Raw genomic sequence first — 23581 nt, 5'->3', positions numbered from 1 at the left:
TGGGGTGGTTTGGGCACTGCTCAAGAGCACAGGGATGGGGAATGGCCTGGGAAAGAGGTAAAACCCGTGAGTATTTATGAAAAATCATAGGAAGCAGTGGGACGGGGGCAGCTCACGGCACTGGGGGAGTCTGGGGGCCAGGGGGCGAGGTAACACCTACACGATGTCGTTGAGCTCCAGCCGCGTGTCCGGGGGGGGGTTGATCAGGACGTAGGACAAGGTGTTCTGGTGGTCGTTCATCTCGTCTGCAAGAGGAGGGAAAGGGCTGGTGAGGGAGGGACACCCCCACAGACACCCCAACAGGCAAGGTGACAGCCCCCAGGGGGCAAATGGGTCCCTTCACCAGGAGAAGCTGCGGGCAACATCACTGCCACGGAGAGAGCACCAAGAACGACACTGCCACCTCCCTCCTCGCCTCCCCAGGCTCTCTCCCACCACAGCACGGCCCAGGGGACTGGCAGAGGTAACTCTTCAAAGTCCCCACTTCCCCCCAAAATAAAGTGAGATGTCTTACCTTGGTTCAGTGCAAAAGAGGGAACAGGTTAGTCCTGCTGTGTCCAGCACAAGTCCAACCACGGGGTCAGGGCAGCTGAACCCCCCCGGGGCCGCCCCCAACGCTCTGCCCACCTCTCCCCTTCAGTTACTCAATTTAGCATCATCCAGACACAGGATTAGTCCAGGGATTGCTTCTTTCCCCCACCCAGGGGAAATCGCCTCCGTGGAGTTTCAGAGCCTTCAATGCCATTTTGGGGATGGCTCTAAACCACTGCGACCTCTCAGGGGGGGCTCAGGGCCACCAAGAGCGGCACCCACGGGGGCAAACGGGCGGCCTCAGTGCCGGGGGGGCCCCTGCGCTTCCCGAAATAGCCAAGAACAAGATCATGGTGAAATGGATGGGGGTGCGAGGCTGCGGGCGGCCGGGGGGTGGAAGCTGCGACAGGTGACACCATTTCCAGACGGGGTGATGGGGTGTGGATGGACAGGGTGGAGAGGGGACGGACAGATGGACGCTGGGGCAGCGTGAGGAGCACGGCGGGACACCAGCTCACTGCAAGGCTTGTCACTGGGACACCTCTCCAGGCTTTGGGAAAGGCCCCTCTGAGCAGCACACCGGGGGTTGGACGAGCTCAGCAAATGGAGCTGCTTCGGGGAGCAGCAGGACCAGGACCCGGCCACTGGGATGGGCATTAACTCCAGGCTGGGGGCGGCTGCCTGTGGCCTGTCCTGCTGCTCCCACCACGCCGGCCCTGCTGTCCCCCTGCCCGGCGTGGGGGATCCCCCAGTCAGAGCTGCCCTGCCCCACGGTGGGCACAGCCAGAGTCTTCTGCCACAGCAGTGACAATGGGTGCCAGATCACCCTGGCACGGGGGTGGCCTAGCTGCTCTTCAGCCTCGGCACTGGGGTGAAACTGCTTTTCTCCAGCCACCAGAGCCACCCAGCACAGGGATGCAAACAGCTTCCTCCTGAGCTGCCTTTGCCAGGGCACACCCAGACCTGCCCGGGACCTCCCCAGGGCTGGGCTGTGCCGGTTCCAAACCCAGCGCTGCTTGCAGGGGGACACCAGACCTTTGCTTTGCTGCTCTGACACATCCCTGGCACCTCTGAGACCACAGAAGGTGCTGCAGCCAGGGGACCTGGGACCACCCTCAGGGAGATGCTGCCCGGGACCCCCAGCCTGTGCCAGGGTGTCCTGTCCTGGAGCCACCGGAGAGCTTTGGCCATCCCAGTGCCCAGCCTTACAGGGAGACAGGGATGGGGGTGGCAATGCTGGGGGCAAGGGTGGCACACAGACCCTGGGACCCGACGGGAGACACAGGGTTTGACATGACAGGAGGCGGGGAAGGGCTCTGGCTCTGGGCAGGTTTCCCTGCCCCATGGAAGCGCCTTGTCCTGACCCCGTGCGGCCAAGCCAGGCCCCGCTGAGCACTCCGAGTATATTGCTGCATCCCGCTGCCCCAGGCAATATACTCTGCTGGCCTGGGGCTTCCATGAGCCCCAGCTGCGGCTGCCTCTCGGATGAAGGACACACTTTGTAGGAAAATGCCAACGTTTCACCTTAAGCCTGGGCTAGTGGAGCCAAAAATGAAGCTGTGATGGGCTATTGCTAATCTTGGGGCTGCTGCAGTAAAAAAGGACCTTTCCAGGGCATGTTCCAGGGGAAAAAGATGGGAAAACCTGGCAGGTCCCACAGAGCCCCACGAGGTGCCCAGGGCGGCTGCTGTTGCTGCCTCGGGCTGACCCAGCATCCCCCAGTCAGAAAATGGGGTCTGCAAATGCTGGAGAGGGGTCCAGGAGGGCAAACCAAGGGGTGCAAAGAGATTTTTTAAGCGCTGCCTTGCCCTGGACTGTGGCTGACCCAGCAGGAGCTCCAGCATCTCATCACAACATGCACAGGCAGCTCTGGTGCACCTGTCCCCCTCCTTGTCCCCTCCTCAAGCTGCCACTGGCTGTACAGCCCAAAGCCACCTCGCAGAGCCAAGGAGGGAGGGTTTTGTTAATGAAAGCCGAGGGCTGTGATTTCCCTGTAGGAATTCAGCTGAAAAAGGGTCCCTGAGGTTTCTGTCTCCCTGATCAGGCAGAGCCCTGCGTTTGCACCACCACTACAGGACAGTGATTGGTTTTCCAATGCCACCCGACAAATTAGTGCTGAAAGCTTGGGGATCTAAGGTGAAAACTGGCAAGGGTGAGGTTTGGGCTTAGCTGGCATGATCTTGTTGTACACTGCATGCCATGAGTCACGCGGGACTCCCAGGGAACGGGAATTACCTTGCAAATATCCCAGGTTTACCCGATTCATCACATCACTGGCTGTTAAATTTGCTACATCCTCTACAGAACATACAGGGAAAGGCACAGACATAAACAGAGAGAGAGAGAGAGGTCAGCAAGCCATGGTTCGGCAAATATCAGAGACGAGCTCCTGCGCTGCAGCGATAACGTGAGCAAAAGAAAAAGGAAAGGGGCAGAAGGCAGAGTGACGTTTTTCCACGGGTGTCCAGACACTGACGGTGACACACGGTGACAACACACAGTCCCAGCACCGCTGGATGCCCAAGGAGCTGCCTCCTGGTCCCCACACTGTGCCCAGTGTCCCTGTCCTGTCCTGCACCCCACACTGCCCCTTCTCCCGCCAGTGCTCCCCCAGTTTGATTCAACCAAAATGTGCCAGACGGGCCAGGACAAGGATGCCAGCCCTGATCTGACCCCAAGCTGTGCCCCAAGCTTGGAGGCCTCACCGAGGGCAGACATCTCCCCTGGAACTACAACAGAAACTTCTGGGACCAGTAATATAGGGAAAAAAGGAGAGGGGGTAAACACCACTGCAAGCCCTTGCCTGGCATTCCCTGTCCTCACTCCATCCCACCACAAGCCGGCTCCCCTGCCTCGCTCCCTGGGGACGCTGGCAGTGCCCACATCCACCCCCTGGGCCCCCACTCCAAACCCCTCCTGCACTGAACTTCTGGACATTTTCTCCTCCTCTTTCCCGTGCCTAAAGCCAAGATGGGAAAGGAGGAATCCCACCCCCAAATCAGCTCCCATCCCAGCTGGGGCTCGTTGCCAGCCTGAGTGTGGGCAGGGGCCAGCACAGGGAGGATGGACACTCTTGGAGGATGGAGCAAACAAGCAGCAGCACAGGATGGCTTCAAAGAAAGAAAGAAAAAAAAGAAAACCAAAACCAAACCAACCAACCAAAGGGAGCTGTGGGCTACAGACTTTGTCATAACCAAGGGGTGGGAGCTGTCCAGGGGGACACAGATGCCAGCACCGACGGGCAGGTCAGAAGCTTCACAAGAGATGCGGCTGCACAGAGGGACCCTGAGCGCTGTGGCTGTCACAGCCACACACCGGTGTCACACGCAATGAAGCAACTCAGCCCTGCAGCTACCGAAAGGTTTTCCACGGAAGACTTTATGACGGATTAAAGTCTGTAACAACAGGGGGGCTGCGCCAGCTGACGGGGTCGGGCCTCTCCCTGCCACACTGCGGGGGCTCTGGGGCACGAGGCTGGTGCTGACCTGGGGCCGGGCTGTCCTGAGCCAGCCCCTCTGCACGGCCGGACAGCGCGGGGCGGCGGGGGCTGCGCGGGGGGACACCGGGGCCTGCTGCGGGCACGAGGGCCAGAGTCACTCTGCCACCGCCTGCCTGGAGCCATCCCAGAGCCCAGCGATGGGGGGGCTGCCTGCAGCTGGCCGGGGGCGGCAGGGAGGGGGCTCGGCACGGCTCGGCGCGGCCCGCAGCCCGGGAGGCGCCGGTCTGCACAAGCACAAGCAAGCCAGGGCGTGAGGCGCCGCTCGGAGCAGGCCCGGCAGCGCCCGCGGGAACAGGCGGGGCGCGGCGCTAAGCTCGGCAAGGGGTTAGGCTCGGCATGGGGTTAGGCTCGGCATGGGGTTAGGCTCGGCATGGGGTTAGGCTGGCTCAGGGTCGGGCTTGGCGCGGGGTTAGGCTCGGCCGGGGGTTACCTGAGGAGCCCGCGAGCGGGAGGCACCACCGCAGAGCAGCTCGGCCGAACGGCACTTACCGTACCCGGTGGTGGGCAAGCCCAGGTGCTTCATACGGTTTTTTACGAGCTCGGACAGCTCCTGCCGCTCGGAGCGCCGGTACAGGCTGAGGCGCTGCTGGCTGATCCACTCGGCCGTCTTGCTGGAGTGCTTGTTGCCCTTCCTGCTGAGCCGCCGGGCCCACTGCATGCTCTTGCGCCGCAGCAGCGGGTGCTCCGACTGGTCGCTGGAACACGAGTTGCGGTGGTGGCTCGTCTTGATGCCCCAGTGCTCCTTGACGTCCTTCGTGTCCTCGCAGTCCTCAACATTGATTGAGATCTGTGACTGGAAGCCCAGCAGGTCACGCGGGATGGGGGGTGGCCAAGAAGGGTTTGGCCTGTGTGTGGCAGGGTGGGATCTCTCCCACGGGATGGGTCCTTGCTCTGACCCGAACGGGCTCTCCCAGCACTGCAAGAACCACCTGGCTGGCAGATTTCACAGGATCCCGGAGCGGTTTGGATTGGAAGGAGCTTAAAGCTCATCTGGTTCACTTCCTGCCATGGGCGGGGACATTTTTCACCAGACCAGGTTGCTCCAAGTCCTGTCCAACCTGGGCTTCCAGGGATGGGGCAGCCACAGCTTCCCTTGGATAAGCACTGCTGAGGGGAGTCTCATGGGCACCTGACACCTCACACAGAATCACCTCCAGGGTATCTGCCCAAGGAACAGCCATGCCCTCATCTCCCTCTCTCTCCTCTTACAGCAGCTGTGCTGCCACATCTCTGACCCAGCAATCCCCACTGGCGAGCAGGAATTTATTAATAAAGCCTTTTAAAGCATCTCAAAGAGCTGGGTTGCATTTAATTAAATGTCAACTTTCAGCTCCCTGTCGCTGCTTCCTTACAAAGTTGAAAACTGAAGGTATTTAAAAGGGATCCTGGCTCGCTCCCTTGCTCCTTATCCCAGTTAATTACATCAGGGCACTGAGGACTTTTCCCGGAGCGCTGAGGCTCAGCCAGAACCTCCCTTCCATGGGGACAGGCAGCACTGTGCTGGCACTGGGGCTGAGAGCTGGCACAAAGCACGGGGTGGCTCTCAGTGGCCACAGCCAGCCCAGGGATCAGCCACAGGGTAGGGGAGATGGGGACGCAGCGCCCGAGCGTGCACGGCTGGACATGAGTGGCACTCACCTGTGCTCTGATGTCGTGGGGCTGCAGCGGGGGAGAAGGAAGGGAAAACCAAGAGTCAGCCCAGCAAAGGGGCAGTCCTGCTGTGCCCTCCCTGTTCCCCGAGGTGCCCGGTGGCATGGCAGAGCCGTGCCAAGGACATCCAGCACTGCCCAGAGAGACACGCACAGACACTGTCCCAGCACGTCCAGCTGGAGAGCCAGGACACCGCCACCCAATGCAGCCACACGAATGAAAAAAACACAAATCCCCCTTCCCTTGTTCTCCCCTCCCCTCCCCACTGCTGCAACCAGGTCTGAGGTGCCCCAGGAACCAACTCCCTCCTGGATCTCACCTCTGCTGGGTGATGCTCAGCTGGGACCACCAGCAGCCCCTTGCTGGCACACGCCACCACCGTGCCCCTACCTCGGAGGTTGCGAACATGTGCGACTCCGTCCTGTAAATCCCGATGGGAATCTCGGCACTGGAGGAGCAAAGCTTCTGGAAGAGGCGGCCGTACGTCCGGATCCACAGGTCATCCTCAGTGATCTTCATCTGAGCAGCAGAGGACAAATGTGAACCCTCACGTGCATCTCAGGCTGCTCCTGAGCTTCACCCCGGCTCATCCACCACAATCCCAAAAGCCAGCTGGACTCAACAAGAAAACCAGGGGCAATTTCTGACCTCAGCCCTCAGAACAGAGAGCTTGGTCCTTGGCAGCTCTTGGGTTTTTGGTAGCGCTGAGATTCCCCAGGAGGGGAACAATGACCTGGCAATGCTGCTGCCCCCCAGTTCTGCAGAAGAGGGGAACCCCCAGCCCGTGCACAGGGTGACAAATGCCACCAGGTGCTGCCAGATCCAGGACAACTTGGCCTGATGGTTTCAGCCCCAGGGGCCTTGGCACGTACCGCACAGAGGTACCCGGAGCCCGGCGTGGTGTCGAGGCCCAGCAGCAGCCGAGTGATGGTGATCATGTAATCCTTCACGAACGACTGGGGGAGACATTCGGGCAGGAAACCAGGGAAGGGTTTGCTCAGATACTCCCCGGGGGATGCAATGGGGAAGCCACAGCTGCAGGGCTGCGTCTCACCTGGTAGAGCAGTGTGTCCAACATGCTGATGCTGAAGACCCTCCCGGCCGCGAAGGGCAGCCGGAACATGAAGGCCAGGTTGGAGCCATTCTCGCGCTCTCTCTGGAAGAAGAAGGGGAAGTTTGAGCTCAGATTGCACAGAAACTTAGAGGACTCATGGCAATGGGAGGGCACAGGGATAATGTTTCTGGTGGGTGTGGCAGGAGGGAAACAGGGCAGCATCTTTGCACTGTAGAAAAAGAGGATTTTTCTCTCCATGGAAATGTGCGAGACATGATTGGGTTTTCCAGACATGGGAAGAGCACGGGACTTTGAGGAGCTCAAATGCAGTCACTGTCAGAGTTGACATTTCAGGCCCCTGTGCAGGGAACGACCTCCTCTTACCTTTTCTAGTTTGGAAAGGGCCAGAGAGTAACTGTCCTTTGCTCTGAACTGCATGAACCTCATGTTGGAGGGGTGGGTCAGCTCCGTGATAATGCTGAGGCTGGGGAAGAGCCTGCAGTGGAAAGAGACCTGTTATCCTGCAGCTGTCTCAGAGGATTTAAAGCCTGAGGAAAACCACAGTGACCCCTGTCCTGTCTGAGGTCAGAAATAGCTGATGAGATGCTGTTTTCTAGAGCAAACCCAACACCAGATGTGTCCCACTGCCCACAGCCACCACCCCAGGCACCACCAGCCTCCCCAGTCTTGTCCCCAGCAGTGGTCAGTGGCTGTGACCAAGGCAGTGGTCACCCCTCACCTGAACATGGTCTGGACATTGACAATCGTCTTGGCATCTGCCATGTAGTCCTCCTCGGCACTCATGGTGCTCTCCTTGTCCACCACCACCAGGTTGTCAGCGTAGATGATGCCACACTGCAGCAAACTGTCCAGGCTGGGCAGTCCCCAAAGAGAAGAGCGCAGGGTCAGCCCTTGGAAATGACACAGGGAAGCAGCACAGGGGTTCCACGGCGAGCCCAGGCTGCTCCCGACCTGCTCTTCACCTGCTCCCATCTCCCAGGGAGGGGTTGACAACCCAAGAAGCCCAAGGTGGGCTCAGCTCTATGGTACCAACCCTGGGGCTTCTCATGGGGTGGCCCAAAAGTCTGGGCTGGGGTAAAAGCAACAATTCAGGCACAACAGCCACACGTGGGAACACCTACTTGTCAATGGTGCCCTCCATGTAGTAAACCATGGGGAAACAGCAGATGGCCTCCAGAAAGTGGTGCTCAGGCCTGGGGGGAGAGCCACAGAGAGCGAGGTGGTTCAGCACGGCCACGCAGCAAAGACAGACACAAAACCCAGGGCCGGCCAGCCAAGGTACCCAACGGCAGCACTGCTGCTCCCTCACATCCCACCCCCAGCACGAGATGCTCTTGAAAACACAGGGGGAGTTCTGCGTGAGGGAAAATGTCCGTGGAAAAGTACTTGCTTGTTGTCCAGCAGCAGCACGATGGGGTTGAGCTCCTTGCGGGAGCGGTAGTACGCCCGCAGCGGGACGATGAAGTTGTAGAGCCCGTTCCCTGCCGTCTCCGCAGAAACGATGATCAGTTTGTTCTTGAACCCGTAGGCTTTGGCATCCTCAAAGCTGTTGTGTTTGCAGCCCTGTGCGTGGGACGGCGCAGGGACTTAGTGAACACGTCCTGGGGGGGGGTTCAGCCCCAGGCAGCCCCCACAGCCCCTCCACACCTTGTCCAGCCTCAGGCAGCAGAACGGGGCTTTCTCAGGCAGAAGGTGGCACAGGGTCGGGGAGCTCCCGATGTAGGGTGAGTTCGGGGGGTAGCCCTTCACGTACCTGCAGCAGAGAGAAATCTGTGTGAGGACAGGGGGAGAGCTTTCCATTTATCCAAAGCTCAGGTGCTGGGGAAAATATTCAACAGCAACACCGGCAAATGCCCTGCAACACTCTCCTGAAGCAGCTGGGAATTTCCCCAAATACACATATTTAGGAATATTTTTTGCTATGCAAAGGGCAGTGAGATTGTAAAGTTGCAGGGAGAGAGTCAATTGTGTGCTCATGGAAAAGCCGAGAGGGGCTGAGCCTCAGCATCCCCCGGCTACTACTGAGCGCTGTCACATGCCATGGTCCCAGTGTCTCTGAAACTGGGACAAACTGGATGCAACCACAATGAACCAGAGGGAACTGGATCAAACTGGATCCCACTGGAATGAACCACACAAGGAAGGGCTCCAGCAATGGAGAGCGACTCACTCCACAACCGCCGACCCCTCCTCGTCCGACTGCGTCATCTCGTCCTCGGACTGGTCGCTGAGCAGGTCGCAGGGCAGCAGGGACGAGGTGTCGGCCAGCTCGAGGACGGGGGCGATGCTGGGCCGGCGTGTGCCCGAGCCGTTCTCGGCCGGCAGTGCCAGCTTGCTGCTGTTGGCAGGGCGGCACTCGGTGTTCTGCAGGTCCATGGCCACTGTACCTGGACACGGCGGGGAGGGAGCACAGCAAACACGCTCTAAGCGGGGGAGAGGCAGCAAAGCGTCGAGCCCTGCACAGGGATGAGACAGCCCAGTGGATGCTCAACCATTTGTGGGCACAGGGAGTGCAGGTAAAGCCCCCAGCAGTGACCTCCTCCTGGGCACCGCTGTGTGCAGCATCTCCCCAGGGCACAGCTGTCACTGGGGTCTGTCCCTCTCTCCTTTGCCCCTCACTTCAGCTCCATGCCCAGCTGAACCACTCGCCCACCTGCTGCTCCCTGAACTGCAAAACCTGGATCTGCAGGAGTTTTTATGGTGCTGATGTATCTCTGAGATGACAACCTTGCAGCCTAATCCCTGCCCGCAGCTCCTCGCGGGCTCTGGGGGACACCAGCCAGGTTAGGAACCACATCTGCCCTGGCACTGTCCTTCCTATGGACACCCCTCTGCCCCAGGTGTCCATAGGCAGTTAGGCAGCAATGCCCTCACCCACCTCCCACATCCCTCCTGATCAGCTCCAGATGTTACAATCACAGAATCCTTAAGGCTGGAAAAGTCCTCTAAGATCACTGAGTCCAACCCCTCCCTCAGCACCGGCACCCTGCCACTAAAGCACATTCCCAAATGCCACATCTACGCATCATTTAAATCCCTGCAGGGATGGTGACTCCACCACTGCCCTGGGCAGCTGTGTCAATGCTTGACAACCTTTCCTGTGAAGGAATTTTTCCTAATACCCAGCAAGGGACAAGAAAGACTTCCTCACGCTGTCCTCCAGCAGCCTCCAAAAACCAAATACGTTGATGGAGTGTCCCATTAGGCAGAGCCCAGGCACCAGCCTTGCCAAACACCACTGCCCTGCTGGCACTCGCGTCATTCCTGTCCCTCTGATCACCTTTGGCAAAGGTCCCTCTGTGCAGGAGCCGTGTGAGAACTGTGACAAACACCGCTCAGCAAAGTGCTCTGCAGCTTGCTGGGGGATAATCTATGCAAATTGCTGCTCAGGAGTACAAACACATAAATTATTTGCCTGAAATATAATAATGTGCTCGTGTGGCTCAGCTCCTCCAAAACTTGTTCTCCCCAGATACAAGCGGGAAGTAATGACTCACGATATTTTTCACTTGCACAAATGCAGCGCTCGCTGCAGAGAAAACTACGCTCTTCCTCTGCTCGGGAATCATAAACGTGATTTAGGATGTGGCCCACGGCATTTCTTCATCCAGCCTTGGAAACAATTGAGGGCTAAATCCAGGCTTGGGGCATTTATGCAAATACCCTTAATGATAATGGACATCACGAGGTTTACTAACGATATTTGAGCTTGCTGAGAGCACCCCGGGTGCAAGGAAACGTGTATTTTACTGGTGAGATGACTGGGAGAGAGGATGGAAAGGGGTTTTCAGTGGCTTTGGCACTGGTGGGGGAGGGCATGGCAAGGAGTGTGCAAAACACAAAATAAAACGAATTGTGGGGGAGGAAATGAACCCAAACCTGGGGAAGGTGATGGAGCGGTGTGTGCAGGCTCCTGCTGCCCCGACTCACCCATGCTGGCGATGATGCTGTGCACGGGCAGGCGGGAGGGGCCGTCGTAGCTGTCTCTGCCCGCAAAGCCCTTCTTCTTCTGCTTCTCCTCCTGCTTGAAGATGAAGGCAGAGTTCTCCTCCTTGGTGATGTTGATGTAGAAGCAGGTGTCCGACGCTGCCATGATGTGCCGCGGGCCGGGGTTCAGCAGGATGCTCTTGTTCTCCTCCCTCCGGATGCCGATCAGGCAGACCCCGTACCTGTGCCGGGAGCACGGGGTGGGCATTCCCAGCTGGAGAAAAACCCCTCCGGGGCATTGTCCCTGCACCAAGGACCTGGCAGCGCCCTCCAGCCGCAGCCCTGACCCCCAGGCGTGCAGACTGGACGATACCCGCTGCCCACCGCCCCCCTGCGCTCACTTCTTGTGCGCGTGGAAGGCGGCGTAGGTGAAGCTCTTCCCCTCGTACTCCATGAAGAACTTGCTGTCCCCCATGCGGATGTGATAGACCTCATTGCCCGAGCAGCGCCCGTACATCCGCTGCCACTGCTCCGGGGACTCCTGGCCCTCCCTGCAACGACAGCAGCAGAGGAGGGATGGACCCCCTGGAGCTGGGGTGGGACCCCTTGGGGCTGGCACAGATCCCAGAACTCCAGCCAGATCCCAGGGCAGAGCCCCAATAATCTCTGGAGCTGCCACGGAGCCCGGCGGCGGTGAGGTGACAGTGACACATCGCCACGAGCTGTCGGTGCCCGCCGAGGATGAGCTCGTTTTCATTTTGGGTTTTAAGTGCCTTTTTATTTAATGAGGGCTCCTGCAGAGTGCAGAGGGAGGGTTCAGTGCCCGTGTTGGCAAACAGCTCCGAGCATGGGGCGAGAGGCATCTGGCAAGGATGTTTCATAACAGTTTTGATGGCACTTTACCCAAAATTCAGACATTTCTGACCAGCCAAGGAGTGCAGGGCACACACCACTGCTCTCCTGTGCTGTCAGAGCTCCTTCCAGCCATGCTGGATGATACACCCACCAAAAAACCCTGCAGGGTCTGGGGCTGCTTGTGCTGTGAATTCACCTTCCTGCCAGCAGGCCCGTGCCAATATAAAGATATTTTTATTCCCAGTCTCTGGAAAGTTGGCGTTGCCCAGCCCAGCTGCACTGGTATGGCTCCCTTACAGTATGGCCCTGGGTGGGGGCCCCAGATCCCACTGTGCTCCCCGGACCCATCCCAGACCCCCACCCTCTCCCCCTGGTCTCAGAGGCCTCAGTTCTGCCGTCCCTCCAGGCCCAGGCAGGGGTAGGGGAAGGCAGGGATGTGCAGGGACAGCACTCACTGGCCACGGGAGGTGTGCACCAGCAGCGTGATGAGGGTGGAGGTGGCGGGGCAGACGCAGTTCAGGGCCAGCATGGCGTATTTGCACTCCTCTTCACAGACAACGTGATCTGAAAGGCACAGGGGATGGTCACGGAGGAGAGGGGGACAGAGGGGTTCCCCGGCTGGCAGTGCCCGGGAATGTGGTCATTTCAGGGTGGTGTTGGGCACTGGGTGTTTCCTCCTCTCCTGCCAATCCAGGAGGGCTCCCAGCTGACCAAGAGCTGCTGTGCAGCTGCTCCAACTCACCTGCAAACTTGACATGAAATTTGTTTTCTGGCTTTAAGATCTGAACGTAGAGAGGACAGTTTGGAGCAAAGTCTTTGACAGCCCAGGCCCTCAGGATGGTCTGGTGGTCCTGGACAAGGACAAGAGCAACAAGAGCTGCTTGGTTGATGTGTTATTTTCCCCAGGGCTTCTACACCTGGGATGAACTGCAAAGCACCCAGCCACCCTGGAGATGTATGGCAAGGGCTCCTCCTGCCCCTGCTGCTCCCTGAAACCCAGCACTGACAGGAAACCAGGACAGCAGAAGGAAGGTGAGCCCACAGGGGCTCAGCCACCAGTGTGCCGCTGCAAGTGCCATCCCTGTGCCATCCCCGAGGTTCTCCATGGCACTCAGCCCCTTCCTGTGCTGGGCAGAGGTGAGATCAGCATCACCCCAGTCCTTCCTGCCTGAGAAATGCCCCATCCCTGACCGTGCCACCCGCCAGCCGGGCTCACCGCCGCTGTTCGGTCCACTTCGTTTCGGCTGCTGAGAATGAAGCAAGCTTCTCCATTGTCCATCCTGCCAAGAGAGAGCAGTGACCCCATGAAGTGCACGGCCCCACAGCACTGGGCACTGCCTGTCCCAGTCAGGGCACTGCCAGCCCCCCCTAGACCCAGCAAAAGCACTCGAGGACGCGGCTGGGGTGACATTCCTCGCCGGGGATGTGCAGTGTGTCCCTCTGCTCACTTGGCTCTCATGAGGTCCTGGTCCTTCAGCGCAGAGCCCTGCAGGTAAATCACCCGCTGTGACCACAGGGGGATCTGCAGCACCCGCCGCACCTGGATGTCCATCTCTGTTGGGCAAAGGATCACCACGTAGTAATCCTGGAAGAGAGAGGCCGCCGTGGGTCAGGGTTCTGTGGGTCAGCGAGGCTGTGAGCCCAGCAAGTGACCCAGCGCCGTGTGACCCAGCCTGGTCCTCACCTGCAGGCGTGGGTGGGCGTAGAACTCGTTGAGGAAGTCCATGAGGAGATCAATCTTGAGGGAGCTGACACAGAGCACCACGTGTTTCTCCGTCTGCGCGCGGTGCCGGCTGTAATTCCCGCCCGACTTCTGCCGCTCCATCCACAGGTAGACGAGCTCCTCAAACTGCAGAGGGCACAGAGCTGATGTCCCCACCGGCAGGGCCACCCCAAAGCAGGCTCTGTGGTCCCCCAGCCCGCAGCTGTGCGGGTCTCACCTGGAGCGGCAGCACCACCAGGGCCACGCAGATCATGATGACGACGAGGAGCTGGGAAGGCCAAATCTTTGGTGTCACATCTCCGTAGCCCACAGTGGAAAAGGTGACGATGCAGAAATAGAAGGACTTGAAGAGGGAGAGCTTCTCACCTGCTCTTTCTAAATGCTGGATGCCACAGGTCCTGGAAGGGAAAAGCCCCATCACAGCAGGGGCTGCCCTGCCCAGGACACAGGGCAGCAGAACCCCACAAACCTGCAGCTCAAAGCCATCTTGCTAAACACAAGCATCACCCAAGCCTTCCTGGGCCCAAATTGTACCTCCCCTCCCCCAAACTCATCCAGCAGCAGGGCTAGGAGCACCACTGAGCTCTGAAATAGCATTAGTCATCCACATCAGAGCATCGTCTTTATTGCCAAAAACTCATGAACCTAAAAGCCTCATTTCCTCTCCATTCAGCAACTTAATGGTATAATATGCCTCAAACCCAGACCAAGGGAGCCAGAGGAGGATTCAAAGCCTCATTCGGAGCTAAATAGCCAGTGATGAGCTCTGCTCCCCCTGCTCAGAGGAACACCCTTGATGCTGGCAATGTGGGGGGTAAAGGGCCCAGTTAATTAGCAAGAGCACCAGTGGGCAATTACAAAAATGAGCTCAGGAGCTGTGGCTTGTGCAGGGGGGGGGGGGGGGGGGAAAGAGCTTGGCTGGACCATGGAGTGCAATGGGTTCTGATGAATGAGCCATCCCTGGTCAATGAGCCACCCCACACACGTCCCTGTGGGAAGCTGCTGTCCCTGCCCTCAGCCCTGCTCGGAGACTCACATTTCCACATCCCTCAGCTCCCTCCGACAACACCCTCACATCTGCTAAAAACTTCCTGTTAGAACCCTAGAATTAGGGAGGATAATTAGTTTGACTTTGAAAGCCCCTCAGGGTGTTCAGTGTGCTGCGGGACAGGGGAAGGTGTGAGCACTGCAAGAGCCCAGCTCTGCCAGCCACCCCGGGATGGGCACAGCTGGATTCCCAGGTCAGGAAGGGGGTTTAGTGAAACGGAGAACAACACTCACCCCGTGAACACGAGACACAGGAGGGTGCAGATCAGGATGAGCACCTGGTTGAACATCGCCGACTGGGTCCTTTGGATGGCTCGGTGCAGGTCGTTCTGGGGAGAGAGGGGAGGGCTCCCAGCAGCTCACAGAGCCTGAGGGGAAATATCCCCAAGCACCACCTGCTGCCTTGCTGGCTCCAGCAATGCCCTCCCCAGTGAAGGTCAAGCCTGGATTTAGCCCTTGCGAACGGGTGTGCGTCCCCATCAGCAGGTCTGGGACACATGGGAATGGCTGGAATACCTCACCCCTGGCCACCCCTGTCAATGTGCAGCCAGCAGAGTTGGCGTGCTTCAGGCACTGAGGGATTCCTGGTCACAGCCTGGCTTTCCAGCCTGGCATTCCCTGGCATGGCTGCACACCCCGAGCTCCAAATCCTGCCCCAGAGCCAGGGGCAGCCAAGGGTCCCCCCCAGTCCTGCTGCCCTCCCCATCCCCGAGGAGCTGGACAAAAAGGGTCACTCACAATCATGTTCTCCAGGGCATACTTGGCCAGCCAGCAGTTCAGAAACACGGGAATAAACAAATTCCGCAAAGGAGGCCAGAATATCTACAAAAGCAAGGGTTATTCGCAGAAAAATCCATGTTCTTTTGAAAAATAGAGCTGTAAGCAGCCAATCCACCCTCTGTGGAAGGATCCCACTCCAAGCTGAGCAGAAGCCACCACCAAACACAGCCCTGCTTCCCTGGCTGCAGCGGAGCAGCTGAAAAGGGAGGATGGGTTTTGGGATAACGCTCCAGAGAAAGTCATTATACTGTAAAACACTGAAGGAAAAATTTCCTGCCAGCCTTAAATACCACTTGGCCAGACACTCATTTTCCTTTATTTCACCACCAAAACTACGGCACTGACTACACTTTAGAGCTGCTTTCAAATGTCACCGGGACACACTCACCGTGATGATAAACGGCACCGTGTTGATCATCTCCAGGATGAAGGAAATGCGGAAAATCTGTTCCCAGATGTTCCCCTGAGGGATTAAAAACAAACAAGAATCAAATAAGCTGAAAAATTTGCCAGGGGACAATTAAAACAACCGCACTCTGCCACAGACTCTGCCAGATGAGGGAAATAGGGTGCAGGAACCAGGAGAGGTGCAGTGGTGCTGGCAGCCACGTTGAGGGCAGGAAACATTCCCAAACTCTTCAGTCCCCTCCACAGCCACCACATCCCTCTGTCTGCCACTGCTGCTGCCCAGAACTGGGGAACAACGCTTCATGCAAGGATGGAGAGTGACAGTGACAGCTACAGACCGCTGGCACTCAGACCGGGGGCAACGCAGAGTCCAAGCCTCTGCTGCCAACCCTCCCCTGGTCCCTGAGAAGATGCCATTTGTTAAGGTCACTCTTTTTTTGGCCATTTTAAGGGGCTTTGGTCCAAATGAGTCAGCTTGTGCCTCTCCTTGTCTGGCTTGGAGCGGTGCCACTCTCTCCGGGGGCAGCAGAGCAGGAGTCACCCCGCCGAGCTCAGCCCAGCCTGAGGAAACTCGGGATGTGTCAGCCTGACACTGAAAACAGTGAACCTGCGTTAAACGGGTCTGGATTTCTGAGAAAGCAGAAAAAGAAGATATTCTGCTCTGCACAACGCTTATCCAGCAGCCCGAGGAGGAATAAGAAAGGAAAACATCCAGAGCCAGCTGAGACATCGCCGAGACAAACAATCATCCTCCCGGGACGCTGCAGGCTCCAGACAGCTCCGAGCAGGAGAGATGAGTTCCCGCCGAGGGGCAGAGCCGGGCTGTGCCCTCCCGCCCCGGGCTCTCACCTTGTAGCTGAGATAGATGAGCAGCATGGTCTCCAGGAAGCTGATGAGAGCGATGCTGACCTGCAGGGACACACAGGGGAGGCTCCGAGGGCTCTCTCCAGGTGCTGGCAGTGGATCAGAGCTCGCCGAGCCCCCCCTGCTCCGGGGAGCCCCTGGGTGGGGCACAGCTCCAAGCCCATCTCCCCTGGGCTCCTGCACACCCATCCAGGGCTGCTCACCTGCACGGCCCACAGCGGCGTTTTCCTGTCCACCCAAAAGATGTGTGACCTGCAAAGGAAACCCAGAGGGGATCTGAGCTGTGGCCCAGCTGTCGGTGTCCTTACCCCCCAGCGAACGCAAATCCGAGGCCATCACTGATGCAGGAGCTGCTGTTCCCCACTGCAGTTTGCCCGAGCAGCCCCTGCACTGGGAATAAGCCATTCCCGAGGGTGCAGCCACAGGCATTTACCAATGGATTTGGTTCTGGGATGCTGCTCCACATCCCTCGAGCAGCCCCACGAGCAAGAAATGGCCTCAGGCAGCTGCCAGCAGCAGCCGCCTCCATCCCTGCATTCCCACATCCTGGCAGAGATGACCCCAAGCTCTGGAGCAGCTCCCCACTCACCAGTTTATGTTGGTGGACTGGTTGAACGCTGTGTAATTCTGCTTTTCGCATTCCCAGCTAGGAGAGAGAGCAGGGAAAAGCAGTCAGGGAGGGAACAGGGATGCTGAGATTGACTCCCCGGGCTCACGAGGGGCCCTTGTCGCTGGGGGAGCACTGGACAACATTTCCATGGATCCAACACCCCGATTCCTACAGCCAGGGCTTTCCACAGGACAAGTCTTGCCCAGGCAGCCTTGAACATCCCATTACTGGAGCATAAAACCCCTCAGGTCCTTCAGCCCCTACCTGAGGTGCTGTGGGATGCTGATCCTCCCTGGCACAGTGCGGAACACAGGGCTGCAGGGAATTGGGAACTGGGAATTACCAGGTTACAATCAGCAAAAATTGCTGAGCTGCAGCTTCTGGGACAAGGCTGGCTGGGCCCCCAGCACCCTGCCAGGCAGGCAGCACCGAGCCAAGCTCTCCCTGCCTTGCTGTGAGGGATGTGCTCCTGCTGGCCAGCCTTGCTGCTGCCACACACCCTCAGGAAAGTGGAATTCCCTGAACTGCAGCTGTGCTAAACCTTTCAAGGATGAGCATCTGTGGCCTGCTCCCCCTCTCACAGGTCTGAAAGCACTTTCAGAACGTGCAGGTGCACTTGGTAATCTGCAGCCTTTACAAGGAGAAAATCAGATCGCCAGCTCTCCAAGCTCTTGGAAAAACCCCACATTGTACATGAGCTGAAGGAAGCAAGGACACATTAAAAACAGGCTTATACTGAAACCCAGCACAAAGCTGAGATATGGAATCATCCATCACCTCAAGGATCCACACAGCACAACGTGTTTCCCTCTCAAATGCTTTAACGGGATTTAGTGTAAATGTCTTCAAGGGCGTCAGCCTTCAGACAATATTTGCATGGTGATGCCCTGGAGTCACTGAGCTCTCGCCTGTGTCTGAAGGCTGCATTGAGCCCTGACAGAGTCAGACAGAATTTGGAAATGAACACGACCTGAATTTTTCCACCATGCACTGCACAGGGCCAGCAGATACCCCCACACCCATCCGCAGGGTTGGAGCGGGGAGCAAAGGCCTTGGGCCTGAGAAGTTTTGTTAAACTATCAATTCAAACAGCTGGAGTGAGGAAAAAACCCATCCACATTGAGCCCTGCCTGGGCTGGGGAGCCTGGGGGCACTCACCAGCCTATGCCCTCCTCAGGGTTGTCGAGCAGGACACGGACGATGTACAAGAGGCACGTGAGCAGCTTCAGAGAGAAGTTGAAGAGCCGGATCCTCAGGCCTGCGGAGGAGGAGAGCACGGATGGGGCAGCATTCCTGGGCACCCCGAGCACCCCATGGATCCCAAACACCCCGGGCACCCTCTGCATCCACAACACAACCCCACAAGTTTTGCACAGCCCCAGAGCACAGGAGCCCTCTGATCCCCGGGGAGCTGCAGGAGCCCCAGGACAGCAGCACTGCCCACGCTTTTCCCGGGTCTCCACATGTCCACATATACAGGACACCAACACAGAAATAAATAACGATTTGTCAGCTCCTTGCTGACCCCAATAGATGTGAGAGACAAATGAGGAGCTGCTGGAGTGTGTCCCACTCATTAGCAGGCATCCACTGAAAAGCACCAGACCAGCACTGACCACGTTACAACCAGCTTGCAGGAGCAGGGACGGCGAGGGAAAGCTGCTGCTTTATCCACTCTGCCTCCCCAGCCAGTTCATTGGGTTATTACTCAAATTACAAGTGAGAAATTCATCACATTTTCATTAAAAACTTCCCCGTGGGCACCCTGTTGTGCTGCACTCCAGCTTTTTAACAAGACAACAGGATGCAGGCAGGAAAAGAAAATGTGCATTTATAAATTAACGAGCAGGCCCCCTCCAGACAGCTAATGACATCTCAGAGAAAGAAAATAAAAACACCATTAGTCAAGTGGAGACTAATCCCGATGGCTGGAGCAGGAGTGGGTAACTCGCAGCCTGCCCTGGCTGTCCCCACAGCCTCAGGGGAGCACAGCCAGCCCGTGACGGGGACATTTGCTCCCTGACACCCACCCTGCTCCCAGCCAGCCTGTCCCAGCTGTTTGTCACGCTGCGGCTGTCCCCAGGGAGCAGAGGTGGCAGGGGGCATCCCCTCCTCCCCACGCAAAGCATCCCTCAAACCGAGCTGGCCAACAAAGGGGCCGAGAGGCGGCAGCAGCCCCGGGCTGGGGACACGCGGGGACGCGGCCACCAGCAGATGGCAATGGCTTCTCATCCCGCAGGACAGAGCGCGGCTCTCCCGGCTCGGGCAGGGTTTGCTCTCCCGGAGCGTTCCGCGCACGCAGCACTCACTCGATCGCTGGTTTTTGATGAAGAAGAGCTTCAGCCGCTCCTTGAAGGTGTTTTCATTCACGTAGAACTCGACCTGCACCCTGCGGGGAGAGCGCCCAGAGGGGCCCGTCAGCGGGGCGGCGGGGCAGGCCAGGAGCCCCCCAGGAGCCACCCTGTCCCCCCACCCCAGCTGGGTGACCCCGCTGGCATCCCACAGTGACCCCGGGCTCAGCCTCGGGCTCCCGGCTGTTGCCGCAGCCCCAAACCAGCAGCCGGGAGCCCCAGTGACCACCAAAGCAGCAGATGTGACCCCCGGGCCAGCTCTGCTGTGGGCCCAGGGCTGGGCTTTCGTTCACACACAACCAGCTGACGGCAGACTCACAAAGTTCTCCTTTCACACGCACTTTACAACGTCCACAACCTCCCACAAAAGGCAGCGACCTTGGAGCAGCCTCCCCCAGTTTTATCTGCTCCAGGCCCCCCAGCTGCAGCAGAGCAGGAGCTGGAGAGGGCAGTGTCCCCAGTATGTCCCAGCTCTGCCCGGGGAGGAGAAACACTCAGCATCGAAGCTGTTAAAAACAATTCGGCTCCCAAAGGAGAAAATTTCCCTTTGTTGCTAAGATACCGCATTTGGCTATTCCAGAAAAACCCAGGAGCTGACAACCAGCTCCAGACATCACTTGGCATCCAGGGTCACTGGTGGTGACTCGTGGCACGGGGACGAGGTGCCAGGGCAGAGAGCCACCTGCCAGGGCACTGCACAGCATCCGGCAGCGAGGAGCCGCAGGTGAACCTGGAAATGTCCCATCCCCGCCTTCCTCGGCTTCTCCTGCCTCCCCGCCGGCCCCGCCCGCAGCCCCCTGCCAGTCCCACATCCCGGGCGGGTGCCCACGGCCATGAGGATGGGAGAAAACCTCCCCGAGGCTGGAGGCTCCTCCCCAGGGATGTCGGCAGGGTCTGGGATCGGCGCACCTGGATGAAGGGCGTGCGGGCAAAACTGGTCCCAGCTCAGCTCCTCCGCCACCGCCTCTCGTGGCACTTTATAAACGCCCGCAGCCCTTTGCAAACTCATTATTCATCACCCTAAACCGCGCTGCTGCTGCTGCTGAGCGCCGGTGAAACGCGAGCGGCTCCTCCTGCCTCGGCTTCGGACTGAGCAAGGCAAAGCCCGGAGCGGTTCCCGTCCGGCCCGCGGTGGGGTGAGGTGAATTAGCGATCGCTTCCCCCGTTCACGGCACTCAACACGCCCTAAGGAAGCGCTGCTGTTATTACTCCTTTTTTAACTGCCTGCAAGAGGGCATCGAGACCTCATTAATCAGGCGTGTTCCCCAGCCAAGGCTGAGCAAATGGAGCAAGGTGAGCAAACTCCCGGCGGCAGTCGTTGCCAGCCCACCCCATCCCGCAGGTGTCGGCTTCGGCCGGGCGCTGCCACCGGATCCTGATTTATTGGGAAGCAGCTGCTCCTCGCTCTGACACCGAGGGATAAATATTTACTGAGCGTTCGTGCCCAGCTGATCAGGCAGCAAATTGGGAAGGGGTTTTATCAGACCCTCATTGCTCGGGGGTCCCTCATCCTGGGCTCCGCCCCAGCCGGCCTAAGGGGTAGGGAGGGGCTTTGCACCACACCTGGTCAGTGGTCACCAGGAGAAAGGAGCAGGGAGGCAGGTGGGTAACCCCAGGCCCCAGTGCAGGGAGAGAGCAGGGGTATTTATGAGCCCTGGCTCACCGGCACGATGCCTGAGGAGCAAACAGCGTTAATGCAGAGCCTCAAAGCCCAGCCTTTACACGTGTTAAAATTAATCGTTCCCAGAGCCAGACTCGGCAAATCATTTTTCTGTGCCAGGGCATAAATCAGCTGTCACTGCTGCTCACAACACTGCACACAAGATAATTGCTCCTTCTACTTATTAAAAATGCCCAGGAAGTGCTGGGAACCGGCTTTCAGCTCCGGCAGCAGCGCTGAGCACCCTATTCATCAGCGTCCCCGAGGATTAAGAGCCTTGAGGAGCAGGAGACTTCAGGGAGCACGATTCCTCTCTCAGACATTTGTCTCGTATCAAAGCAAAAAACAGCAGAATAAATCTCTGTCACCAGACAGATGGTTCACTGATCTGTAGAGCTGTGGCTCACCTCGAGACAAGGACTGTAATTGCTGATGGATAAAAGAACTAAATTATTAGATCTAACTTTTTATGATAAAGTAGCCCACGTATTCATCCATCCCGATGGCTGCAGGAAGAAGGAACTCTGGAAAAGCAATAAAGCAGCAAAAGCCATGTCTTGGCTGGGGGGAAGGGGGTGTTTAGCACTGCAGAGAGATGAGGGAATAAAAGAATGTGGAAGGAAGATGTTCCTGTGCAAACAGCCTCCCGAGGTTGAGCCCCAGAGCGCTGTGGGCGTCCCACTCTGCAGGTGAAGCCAACATCCCGCAGCTGGATGAGGGATGGTCCTTCCCAGGCAGCAGCACCATCCCGAAGTATCAAAGCTCCTGCTCCGTTTCCAGCTGAGGGAAGGAGACGGTATCATGTCAAATGTACCCTTTAATTTCATTGTCAGGAAGTTAACTGGAGATAAAAATCGAGCAAAACTCTTCCTGCATTATTACCACCCCAAAACACACCGTGACAGCTCTGCCTTCGCAGCAGCTCAGCCAGGAAGGGGTGTTCGAAGTGTCCCCTCCCTGCTGCTGTGGCTGGACATCCTTCCCACCTGGAACATCGTCCCCATTGTCCGAGCATCTCTCCTGCTGGCCAAGGATCCCTCCCACTGGGACCATCCTTCCCACCATCCCAGCATCCTCCTCACTGTCCGAGAATCCCAGTGCCAGCCCATCCCAGGCCACTCCAAGGGGCAGCAGCCCCACAGGCAGCACACAGCTTCCCCCCCCCTCGTCCCTGCTGAACCCCCCCAGGCCATGCAAACAACGATCCCGGTACAAGTTTAGATACCAGCCCTCTCCTTGGAAGTGTAATTACTGCTGTTATGCACTTCATAACGCCTGAGCGACTTCATTTTCTTTGCTCGGTTATTTATTGTACTTTATTAATCTAAGATTAGAGGCAATTTGTTGTAAGATGATGAGTTCCCAAAAAAAGACACAATAGTTTGTTGGGAAAAGTGCAGGATGAAAGGCTGGGACGAGCACATCCCAGCCCACTGGCATTAAAACAGACACCGAGGAGCACAGCCCCTGCTCCACCACTTTCACTTTCCCCAGAGAGCTGGGACAAGCTTTAGAAAAGGAGGAAAACACAGAAATTATGAACCCAGGTGCAGCCCCCCACACAGGCAGTGCAGGGGAGGTGGAGAAACCCCCAACCTCTGCATCCACGGGACACTTACATGGGCAGTGGGGCACAGGCAGCTCCCTCCGATCCCCTCGGCCTGTGACAGTCGCTGGGCTCGGCCTGAAAGCTGAGACGGCCCCAAAATCCAGCGGCCAGCCAAGGGAGGGAGCTGCCAGCCCTGCCCAGAGATCCCCTGCTCCCTGCTGCTCTCTGCAGAAGGACTTGGCTGCCCAGGGTGGTTTTGAAGTATTTTGTATCAGTCACTTCTTGCCATGAGAAGAGCCTTATTTATTTGAATATTTTATTTATTCAAATAAATAAGGCTCTTGATAGGGAAAAAGAACCCTCAGCCTCTCCCCACAGCTCCGTTTCTTCCCCTCACACTTCGGCTGGGTGGGAAATGCTGGTTTCAGTAGAATTCCAGAATGGGTTGGGTTGGAAGGGACCTTAAAGCTCATCTCATTGCAACCCCCTTCCACTAGACCAGGTTGCTCCCATGCCCACCCAACCTGGGACAATTTCTGGTCCCAGGAAACTTCTTAAGGAATTTCTGCCATCATGTAGCAGGATGCAAACAAGACTCTTCAGATTTTTTTTTTTTTTTTTTTTTTTGAAACAAACAAACAAAACAACAAACCAGCAAAACCCCAGAAATCTCTGCGATCTGGGGGGTGTCAGCACCCACCTCTGCCAGGGCAGCTCAGGTGAGAACCCACTTCACCCCTCCACTCCAGCTCAGCCCAGAGGACAGCTCTGCAAACCCACACGGATCAAACACATAAGGAAAGTGGCTGCAGCCACGTCTGGAATTACAGAAATGTGCTGCTGGCCCGGATGGGCTCCCTGGGGACGGATTGTGGGCACCAGACCAGCTGAGAGGAAGGTGAGGAGCAGGGCTGGCAGTGCAGGTCTGCAGCATTTCCTCTCGCAGCACCCCGAGGAGCAGCAGAGGAGGCTGTGCAGAAGGCAGGATGCTCTGAAGGCACCGTGCCATGGCCAGGCTGCCTCCGGCCCCTCGCTCAGCACCGGGAGAAGCT

At 57.8% G+C, this 23581-nt stretch overlaps 1 protein-coding gene across 1 annotated transcript in view; it reads right to left on the bottom strand.

Moving 5' to 3' along the window:
- Positions 1 to 23581, bottom strand: part of KCNT1 (potassium sodium-activated channel subfamily T member 1) — a gene marked incomplete at its 5' end in the record, with an annotated part of 77414 nt that overhangs the window by 3713 nt on the left and 50120 nt on the right. The window contains 29 exons of the mRNA XM_082295480.1: positions 161 to 245; positions 2767 to 2829; positions 4520 to 4823; positions 5669 to 5689; positions 6071 to 6199; positions 6553 to 6636; positions 6735 to 6836; positions 7119 to 7230; positions 7474 to 7608; positions 7877 to 7941; positions 8142 to 8318; positions 8403 to 8508; positions 8926 to 9142; positions 10686 to 10924; positions 11084 to 11233; positions 11993 to 12101; positions 12280 to 12388; positions 12754 to 12817; positions 12986 to 13122; positions 13222 to 13386; positions 13478 to 13658; positions 14542 to 14636; positions 15046 to 15129; positions 15476 to 15550; positions 16345 to 16404; positions 16563 to 16611; positions 16949 to 17005; positions 18128 to 18227; positions 19279 to 19358. Coding sequence (XP_082151606.1) covers positions 161 to 245; positions 2767 to 2829; positions 4520 to 4823; positions 5669 to 5689; positions 6071 to 6199; positions 6553 to 6636; positions 6735 to 6836; positions 7119 to 7230; positions 7474 to 7608; positions 7877 to 7941; positions 8142 to 8318; positions 8403 to 8508; positions 8926 to 9142; positions 10686 to 10924; positions 11084 to 11233; positions 11993 to 12101; positions 12280 to 12388; positions 12754 to 12817; positions 12986 to 13122; positions 13222 to 13386; positions 13478 to 13658; positions 14542 to 14636; positions 15046 to 15129; positions 15476 to 15550; positions 16345 to 16404; positions 16563 to 16611; positions 16949 to 17005; positions 18128 to 18227; positions 19279 to 19358 — 3354 coding nt within the window. The remainder of the gene's footprint in view (positions 1 to 160; positions 246 to 2766; positions 2830 to 4519; positions 4824 to 5668; positions 5690 to 6070; positions 6200 to 6552; positions 6637 to 6734; positions 6837 to 7118; positions 7231 to 7473; positions 7609 to 7876; positions 7942 to 8141; positions 8319 to 8402; positions 8509 to 8925; positions 9143 to 10685; positions 10925 to 11083; positions 11234 to 11992; positions 12102 to 12279; positions 12389 to 12753; positions 12818 to 12985; positions 13123 to 13221; positions 13387 to 13477; positions 13659 to 14541; positions 14637 to 15045; positions 15130 to 15475; positions 15551 to 16344; positions 16405 to 16562; positions 16612 to 16948; positions 17006 to 18127; positions 18228 to 19278; positions 19359 to 23581) is intronic.

Source organism: Coloeus monedula (assembly GCF_965178545.1).
Source record: "Coloeus monedula genome assembly, chromosome: 21".
Classification (NCBI taxonomy): domain Eukaryota; kingdom Metazoa; phylum Chordata; class Aves; order Passeriformes; family Corvidae; genus Coloeus; species Coloeus monedula.
Note: the sequence above shows the minus strand (reverse complement) of the source record. Positions and strands in the feature narration are given on the sequence as shown.